This window comes from Montipora capricornis, chromosome 14 (genome assembly GCF_036669925.1).
Source record: "Montipora capricornis isolate CH-2021 chromosome 14, ASM3666992v2, whole genome shotgun sequence".
NCBI classification, from domain to species: Eukaryota; Metazoa; Cnidaria; class Anthozoa; order Scleractinia; family Acroporidae; genus Montipora; species Montipora capricornis.
Window position 1 is genome coordinate 41,175,548 of NC_090896.1, and position 10,000 is coordinate 41,185,547.

A 10,000-nucleotide genomic window follows, 5' to 3' on the forward strand; every position below is an offset into this window, starting at 1 on the left:
CCTGCACACAAAGTGTGTGACAGTTTACTTCACTGTTTGTATCTTTTGGAGACTTGTAATGGGAATATCGACAAAGTTCATATTATCGCAATGTACGGCAATTAATGTTTATAATAAATATAACATCACAATAAACGTATTTTTACCTTACATGTTGTATATTGATGTTCTTGTAGCTGGAAACAGTGAATTTTAGCGATTTGACTGATTTTTCCGTGGACATTCATCACCTGAGCGTATAGTAGAGAGACAAGGGTGGAAAGGTCGATTTCAGACTGCTCCAGCACCAAGGAAATTCCCATCGTCCAAGTTTCAAATCACGCAAAAGGGAACCTGAAAGCCAGAGGTTTCCTCTCATTCCATTATATCTGTAATCAGTCCAAAACTCAAAGCGCTAGACCTGAAATAATATCAAAAAATCCAGCATTAAAAGCTCCACAGATGAATAGCCAGATCAATTTTCATGTGCTGCCTTGCAACCGTCATGCTGTTTGCTCCTCTCTTATTGGATGATGATGAAGTTATAAGAAGGGCATTGTTTCTTATCATCCAATCAGGGAGGAGCAAACAGTCACACACTTTGTTTGGGCTCCTTTCTGTTGCTATTAGGAGAATTTGGAAACTCTTGGAGATAACCTTTCATCAAACATCACTTGCATTTCCTTCCCCTGTGTGGTAACAAGAACCTGCTCTTAGTGAAGTTTTCCCATGCTGATGGAATTCAAATACCTTGCGTGGCATCAGATATAAGGGCTGGAGAATAAGCCAAGTTTTATTACTCTAGTGTTGCTTAGTTTATTCTTCCACGTTTGATTGCTGACATCTTACTCAGATTTGGAATCAAACCAAATGCTTGTCACTCTGGTACCTTGCCTTAACTTTTGAGTCTTTCCGGTTGCATGTTATTGAGCCCAGTGTTAGAATAATAATAATAATAATAATGATAATAATAATAATGATAATAATAATAATAATAATAATAATAATTATTATTATTATTATCATTATTATTATTTATTATTATTATTATTATTATTTTATTTTTTTTTTTATTACTGGGAATAGTTTTTTAGATTTGTGATTGTTTTATATACTTATAGATATATTTCTAAACAGTTTTATTCGAATTAAAAATAAAGTTATTTATATTAATACTAATCATAGCAATAAAATGTGCATATATATTTTTGTTTTTGTTTGCTTGTGTAAATGAACAATGAACTTGAACTGTTTTTTTATAATTGGAACAGAATATTTTTTTATATTGTTAATAATTTCTGTGTTAACTGACTGATTTTCAATAAAGGTTTTTCTATTCAATTATTATTATTATTATTATTATTATTATTTATTTCTCTAGGGTCCTTGGAGGGGTCTGTGGTTGCGTGTTCAGCCATTTCTGCGATATTGCTTTTGCACTTTATGAAGTGTCATCGGTGAGTCCAAATGCAGTACATATATTTGATTGCATAATAAAACTCACTAAACCATGCATTAAAGAGGTGGGTTATGGTTGCTGCACTTTTCAAGGATAAACAGTGTAGTAGAGTGCACCAGTCAAGTTATCAGTGCTTTTGATTCAAACAAAACAGGTCTTTTCCCTTGGATAATTAAAATAGCACCTGCTTCAGTGTGTTTTTTGAAAAGCGATATTCACCCAGACACTGCTTATTTAACACAACTCCAAAATGGATGGAAGTGTGCTTATTGCTATGGGAATCAATTTGCCAGCAGAAAATTCCACTAGATTCTTGAAGAATCGAGAATTGAACTCCACTTATTGGAAACGTTTCGGACTAATGTGGAATCCTGCGACAACTTGTTCATGCCAACCGTCTAGTCACCACTCTAGTGGCATGTAACATGATAACTCAATAATCATTGCAGCCCATAGCTTCTGATGGAAAATGACAATTCCAGCAAGGCTACATATTGTATAGTTAAGTTTTATACATGATGCACATGACAAGGCATATCTTCCCTGACAAAGAAGACAAATTAAATTGCCTTGCTGGCGGCTCCAATTACTTTTAATTCATTTTGATTCTGTTATTCTAGAGATCATATCATCCAGATGTATCGTGGTGAAAATACGTTTTGTCGTGATGTGTCAGTTTCTCCCAGGAAGTTGGTTGTAAGTTTTTGTTCTGTTCTTAAATCGTATCTCTTTGCTTCCTCTTGCTTGCCTGATTTCTTCTTCCTTTTTCCATCATGCACTTGCTTGGCTTAGGGTTCGAAGTTAGGGTTTGGATAGAGATTTCCAATCCAATTAACATAATTAACTTCCATTTAACATCCAATCCAATTAGCATCCCAGCACTCTGGATTGGAGTCTTGATTCACACAGTTTTATTACGTGTAATCTTAATTCCAATCACAATCCTCATTGCAATCTTCATCCAAATCTTAACCGTCATCCAATTCATAATCAAATGTGAGGTAAGGCAAGGATTACTGTATACTTGCATCACTAAAATTTACCTTAAACGTGTTACCTGCCCTTAGTGTTGTGCACTGTATTTATCTTTGACAAATTGATGTTAGCTTGTGTATTGCATGGCTCATTGAGCATCATAAAATCTTCCCATTGAATTTATTATTTCAGGGACGAAGTCTGAGGTTCTCTGGATACCAGATAGCTTACACATTAGTAGGTGAGAACATTAATATTGGTTGTGACCAGGTTAATTACTATCATGATTAGCTTGTAAGCAGAAATTCCACTTCAGAAAAAGACATAACTTTGAACCAGTATAGGGAAAAAAAAATGTGTTGATTTTTTTTAAAGAAGGTTTCAAGTGCTTTCTTTTTCGAAGAAATGGTGTAAAGTTAGGAACGTTTTCTCCATTCCACACCTTTCCACAACTTTGTTTGTAAAATAAGGCCTCAGGTTGTTCCAATTGGCTTTCTTAATGGGAACTGTTACGATGTGTATGACCCCAAGTAAGCTGTGAGTTTCACTAAGGTTGTGTAAATGCAGTGAAGAGATAGTTTCTTCTGGGGGGACTCAAGGATTGCTCAGGAAAAAAAACCAGAGTGTTCTTTTGCAGGAATTGAACCGACAACCTTCCGATTATTAGCCCGGATACCCTACTACTAAGCCATGCACAAGAAACTTAAAAGAGCTACAATAGGCTTCCCTAGGAATCCTAGCAGCCTAGCAGGACAAAATATTGTCACCTGGACCTATTGCTTAATGGCCAACATGATAGAATTGAAATGGGAACCTTTCAAGACACGTCAGGCATTTTTGCACTGACTGCAACATCATATCACCTTCTATATCCCTTTGATGTGGTCACTACTTTTTTTTTTAATGTAGTACCCGTATGTACTGAAATGCGCGTAATTACACGCATGCTTCATTTTGATATCCATCACGAATCATCCCTTTAAGTCCAGGCATATGCTATTTCTAGCAGTAGGTAAGGTATAAAGGTTGGCACTTTTTGTTGTTGTTGTTGTTGTTGTTGTTGAGTATAATTGCAATTATTGATCTTTAGTTGAGGACTGGATTATGGGAACTTTCATGTTTACTGTCTACATTCCCATATGTGGGTGATGGTGAATTTGCTGACTCTTTTCAAAACCGCCCTGTAACTAATTATGTGTGTTTCTAAACATACGTAGTCTCATTTGCTTAGAAGCCCAATACGTTAATCCAGACAGGTCAACCACATGCTGACAGACATAGCCTACAACATGGGGAACCCTCTCCCCTACTGTTCTCAAACAGTGAGTGGGTTCTTCAACATCCTACAGTGTTAACAGCCAGGGTTGTGAGACCGGGGCTTCCGTCTATAGACCCTATCCAAGGACACGTGGAAGTCCTCTCTGAATTTAGTTGAATAAAGACCATGACTGTTGGTCTGGCCATGGTTTGATCTCACGCAACCTCGCGTGTAGTAGTCTAATACTGTACCAATTTTGCTAACTGGATAGCGGTTTGCTCAGGCTGTATGAACAGAGCCCTTTCTTGTTTTTTTTTTGTTGTTTTGTTTTGTTTTTTTCTGGTATGGTATGATACTGTATCTGCTTGCTTTTTTTTTTTTTTTAATTTAAGGCTATTTTATCTTGATACTTCCACTGTGGCTTGTCTGTTTAATATTGGGATTCTTGTTCAAGTACGCCGAGCGTCTTCCTCCAGAAATCTTGGATGCATTGACAGAAGCTGGAATTGCATTCCTGTGAGGTTCAGAATTGTGTACACTTTTGCTTAATCCTTTAACCCATTTGACGAGATAGATCTACAAATGCCATTCTTGAATTATTTCCAGCCTGTAAACTTTATATTGCCAACAACAACAACGTTTGATTGTTGGGGAGGGGAGGGGGGCTGTGTCATGAAATTTAGCCAAATTCAGTGACTTTTGGGAACTGGCAACCAAATCAAGCCAAACGGAAGAAAGAACAAATTAAGGCGTACGTTGAAGGAAGGTTTGAATAAAACAGCAAATACAAAGGGAGGTAGTGATGAGCATTATTGCAGAAATTTAAAAGGGATTGCAATTGTTCAGCCTAACAGTTTTTCAACGTTTATCTCAGTTGTTTGTAACTTAAATTATGTATACTTGCCAAACATTTGTGTGTTTTTTGGCACAAAGCTTCAATTAGTGCTGTTTAAAAGTAATTTCTGGTTAACATTGAGTTGCATAGCCAGTAAGGGTCGGTAATTGGTAAAACTGTGCTAAATGAACTGTACTACCAGGACACAGGCCCCTCTAGTAAGCCCGTTATCGTCACTTGTGTTTGTGGAAGGAGCAGAACTTCCGAGACGCTGTCCGAATGGATGTATTTTTTAAGCTGGGACATGCCGTGAGGCTGCTTAAAATTGGCTTGCATCTCATTTCGTATGTTTTCATGACTCAACAACTTTAAAGTTAACAAACTATCTAAAGTTCATGCAATGTTTATATTAAAATGTTAATTCGATTTTCTTTATTCCGAAAAAGTTGCATTTTGCCTCCATGTATTTTTTATTTAACTGATTGCTATTGTGCTTCTATAAGGTTGCATGAGTACCGTTAAGTGTACAAAATTGGCAGTCACTTGTCTAATGAGATGGTGAGAGGCATGGGTCTATTCCTGAAATTACGTCACAAACTGCTTTGCATAAAGTTCTTTCAATAATATTAATAATTCGTTTATTCAAATCTCTTGCAGTTGTAATTGAATTACAGGTTGTGGTCAATCAGACAATAAAAAAAACGTACAAAATACAACTTACATGGGTATGCCGAATATGATAGAAAAAATAAATCGTAATACCACTATAAACATCCTACATTACGAATATTTTATGGTAACAGTGTTTTTCAGACGATCTGTATTCCATGGAACTTTATGTTTAGAGTGAGGTGTTAGGTCATACAGGACATTTATGGCAATTGGATTAATGAAAATGTTTATGTCCCACAAGAGTTTGCAGTCCTGATTCCCTGCAATTTCCAAGACTTGGTGCCGCCATTGGTACTTAGACCTTTTGATGTACTTTCCACAGGGAGACCAATTGATCTTGTGCGCAACATGGTTGTGGCTCTGAGTGATCACTGTTGGCCACTAACAATATGTGCCATTGTCTCTCCTTTGGTCCCGCATTGTCTTCTCTGGTGAATCACAGAGATGATATATTTTAGCTTGGATACCTCTTGTGAACAGGGCTCGCTCGATCTTGAGCGGGAAGTATAAAATTCTTTATAGATATCTTAAGATTACAATTTGTTTCACTGTTGTCTGCACCTTTAGCTATGCTGAGGAACGTCCATTGAGTACCCTGTCTCTCCAGGCATTATTTCTCTTTAAATTTCGGCAAATTGTTCACATTTGTTTCAGTACGTTTCAAGAGCTTGGGATTTCTTACTCTCATTTAAGGTTCCCGTGCCTTATCTTAGCAGTTTACTAAGTCATTGATCTACCTCCTCTTTTTCTTTTGTCTTTTTTTTTTTTTTTTTTTTTTTTTTTTTTTGGGGGCCGGGTGCTGTATCCACGGTGAGGATTTTTTTTCTTCCAGGTTCCAGCTTACAATCCCTGCTGAATACCTTACTACTACATACATATTATTGTGTTTCTTCGGCTGTCAGTAAGCAATATCTTCCATTGTTTTAGAGGGCTTTTCAAATCAGTGTCGTAAAACCAAAACCAAAGTAATTACTTTGGCCAATCAAAAAGGGCGGAGACAATCCAGTAAACCAATCCAAACTCGAAGTAATTACACGTAGCCGACATGAAGTGCAGGAAAATGTGCTCGCGCGAGCCACGATTGGTTTTGGTTTCACTTCTGATTTATTGAAAAAGTGGCGCGAGTGAAGTAATGCAAAACCAAAATAATCCACTAGTTACTTTCGACACTCAATTGAAAACCACTCTAATGAGCACTGCATGGGAGGCGGCGTGGTCCAGTGGTTTGGGCGTTAGGTTTGCATGCGGTTGCGCCGGGTTCAAATTGTGTTCTAGCCTCTGGTTTGGATTTGTTTCCGGTTGTCACGGATTCAACTCTACCTCCCTTTGTAAATGTACCTAGCTGATTGCCACCTGCCAGTTGGGGTTCTTAATCATTTTTCTGTTAAGTTTGAAGTGTTTCTTTCAGCTTATTAAAAGTGAGGTGCCAGTGAACTGTATCTTGATAGCTAAGTGCACTTCCACCATAAACACAGCATTTACATTTTTTCTGTCACCTACTCAAGCAGTTCGCAGTGCAGGCGGCGTCGTAGTTGTTTGGTTCCTGGGAGAGTACTCTGTAGAGAGTAAAGGAACTTCCGACGTTAAATAAGGTGTACCTTTACCTTTACCTTGGTAATGTGTTTACGTCTTCCGCCAGTCCCCATGAATCTTATCTGGGTCCAGGGATTGCAAGTTAGCAGTGCTTTTCAGTTTCTTGAGCAGCTTCTGTTTTGTAATCGTTGCATACTCTTTGTCTCATGATTCCACAGGCTTAGATGTCGCCATATAATCTTCAATATTTGTTCTGTTCTTTCCTGGTCGGTCATCAAGTAATAGTGCCTCGTGTCCATAAATTCTAGAACTTCGCAAGTTGGGCTGTTGGCTGGGGTTAGGGAAACGCAGCTCGTCCTGTTCACCTTTGCAGGAAACCTCTTCGTTTTCGAATCTCCTGAGTTCTTCTTTCATCTCCTCTAGTTCAATGTCGCAGAACTCCTTTTTTTTCTTCTCTAATACTGGCACTTGTCACACAAGTTTTTGTTCAGAGTCCTTGCAATCTGGATACAGTCTCCTCAAGTTGTCATAAAGCCTCTTCCAGAACCCTGTTCCTTCCGGGCAAGCCAATAGTCAGCGGCTCATCAATTCTGTTGGATGGCACCCCCACTGTGGCCACCTACATTAACCACACCAGAGGTTGTTTGGGTAAACCCGCAGATTCTTCGCACCCTTTGGCCATTTAAGGCCTGCTAGGAGCAAGGGCCCTTTCTTCGTCCACATTCACCATGGTTTATGTTGAGGATTTTCTGTAGAGATCCACACCCTAAGTCTAAGGTCAACTCAATACAATTGACCAAAACCTTGCTCTCAGTTTCCACTAAGTAGCAGTAACTGCAGGTAAACAAAACACACGAGGTGCTAGGAGGGCTTAGAAACAGCGGACACTTTCATAATCAGTTGACACAACCAGTTCTTAAATTCGAGAAGACGCTCACTGCACTATATATAAATGACCTTCCGAATGACCTTCCGAATTGCCTTACGCATTCACAACCAAGAATGTATGCTGACGATACTCTTAGTATCACCTATGCGAGCAATGATGTTGAAGAAATAGAGCGTTGTGTTAACATAGATTTAGATAGAATTTGTATATGGCTTGCAGCGAACAAACTTACACTAAACACGACTAAGACAGAATTTTTATTAATTGGGTCTAGGCAAAGACTGTCAACGCTAGAAAGGAATCCCATAATTGAAATTAACAAGTTTTCGATTAAGCAAGTTTCGACTTCAAAATCCCTAGGTGTTCACATCAATGGAAATCTTTCTGGCATAAGTGCGATTAAGCATATTGGGTATTTTCTCCCTTTTCAGATTCTACTTAACGTATACAATTCACTGGTACAGCCACACTTTGATTACTGTAATGTAGTATGGGGAAACTCTTCTAAGAACCTTTCTTGTAAATTGCAGAAATTGCAGAATCGTGCCGCTCGCGTTCTGACTTTCTCTAATTGTGACTGCAGTAATGGTGAATTATTCAAAATTTAAAGTGGTCGAAACTTGTCCATCAGCGCACAGTAAGTAAAGCAATAATGATGCATTGCATTGTAAATAACACTGCTCCAGAATATCTGACTTCGCGTTTTGTCCGTCGCTGCGATTTAAGTAGCTATAACCTTAGAGAGAATGAATACAAGCTCGCTGTTCCGCAACCCCGTACTGAATGTTATAAAAGAAGTCTTTCTTACAGCGGAAGTGTGTTATGGAACGGCTTGCCTGTGGAGGTGCGGCAATTGACATCCTCTAGTATATTTAAGGGAAATTAAGAGACATAAATTTCGCTCGACAAAAAATGATTTAATTAGCGATATTCTGTTTTTACACACGGCCTCCTTGAAAAGCAGACTTTTTCGTTTTATCCTATTATTTTAGTTTTTATCTTAGATTCTAGATTAGTTAGGAAATTAGTTTTTCCATACTTCAATGTAAATGTATACCTGAAGGAAATACCGTGTTTAAATGAAGTTACCTTACCTTACCTTACCTTACCTTACCTTACCTTACCTTACCTTACCTTACCTTACCTTACCTTACCTCACCTTACTTTCTACGAATGTAGCCCTCACCACGCAGTGTTTTGTTTTCTGTCAATCAATTTTCCAAAGGGAAACCAAAGGGTCTCAAAGGTTGAGCCGAGACATCCAAAGATGTTCAAACATCCTTTTTCATTAAATAATATCATTGGTAAGACATTTGGTATGGTTATAGAGCCGGGAAATCAGCCCGTGAAGAGATGGTGCTTTACATGTTTCGTAGTTCTTGTCTCTTTTATGAATAATTGCACTAGTTGCATAGATTGACTAGTTAACATCTTTGGTTGTCGTAAAAAGAAAGGGTTGACTTAAGTCAAAAAGTAGTTTGCAGGTTAGTGTTGAACTTGAGATTCCTGTGGAGTTATGAAAAGCACAGCGAGGGTTTCTTACCCTCTCTCAAAACCCCTGTTTTGATACTTGCTAGAATTGCTAGTTGAAGTTAGCTTGCAGTCTTGTACTCACATCTTGCGGGTTTCTTTCAGGCCCACGATCGCCACGGTTATTTTCTTGTGGCTGTTCCAGTATTTCCTTGCTTTCTTTGTCTTCTGCGACAGAGATTTCCCGAACATCACCATAACTGTGGATAACAGGTTCCATTATACCTCAATTATAATACAAAAAATATGTGCCTTATTACACGATTTAATTTGTAGTATCGTGGGATATTTTTACGAGTCTTGCTGTATTTTGGCGAATCCAAAGACCGTAGGACTAAATCATTGAATAAACTTTTTTATTATCCAACTTTTTCGCACTATATTTTTAGCAAGTGAATTGTAAACCAAGAGCGTGTGACAGACTCGTACGTGACAAGCAGGGGGCAAAGGTCAGCACCTCAAATAGTCAAACCGGTTCTCTGCTGTACAAATGTCATGGAATATTTGTATTCGTTTCGTACGTTTTCTGTAAAATGTAGTAACTAGTACAGTTGGATAATAATGACGTTTATTTAAATCTTCCTCCTCATGATCATCTTCTTCATCATTATCATCCATATCTTGAGCCCATCACCTTTGTCATCATTCAGCATTTTCTCAACCTCATCATGGCCTTTATCATCATCATTGACATCGACGATAATCCTTATCATCATTAACAGGGAGCTTAAGCACGCGCGTTTTTGAGACTGCGGACGGCAACCGGAAGTGAAAATTTCGCTCGCCAGGATAGCGGTCTCCCCCGGCTTTTTAAACTTAGGGTTTCTAATAATGAAAAGATACTTAGCGATATAAATGTGATTGTGTCAA

General features: G+C 38.1%; 1 protein-coding gene across 4 annotated transcripts in view; it reads left to right on the plus strand.

The window, feature by feature from the left end:
• The window catches only part of LOC138033800 (stimulated by retinoic acid gene 6 protein-like), a 67,782-nt gene that overhangs the window by 49,289 nt on the left and 8,493 nt on the right, over positions 1-10,000 (plus strand). For all 4 annotated transcript variants that reach the window (XM_068881632.1, XM_068881634.1, XM_068881631.1 and 1 more), the window contains exons 12-16: positions 1,361-1,436; positions 2,059-2,134; positions 2,606-2,654; positions 4,064-4,187; positions 9,236-9,343. In XM_068881632.1, the coding sequence (XP_068737733.1) occupies positions 1,361-1,436; positions 2,059-2,134; positions 2,606-2,654; positions 4,064-4,187; positions 9,236-9,343 (433 nt within the window). The remainder of the gene's footprint in view (positions 1-1,360; positions 1,437-2,058; positions 2,135-2,605; positions 2,655-4,063; positions 4,188-9,235; positions 9,344-10,000) is intronic.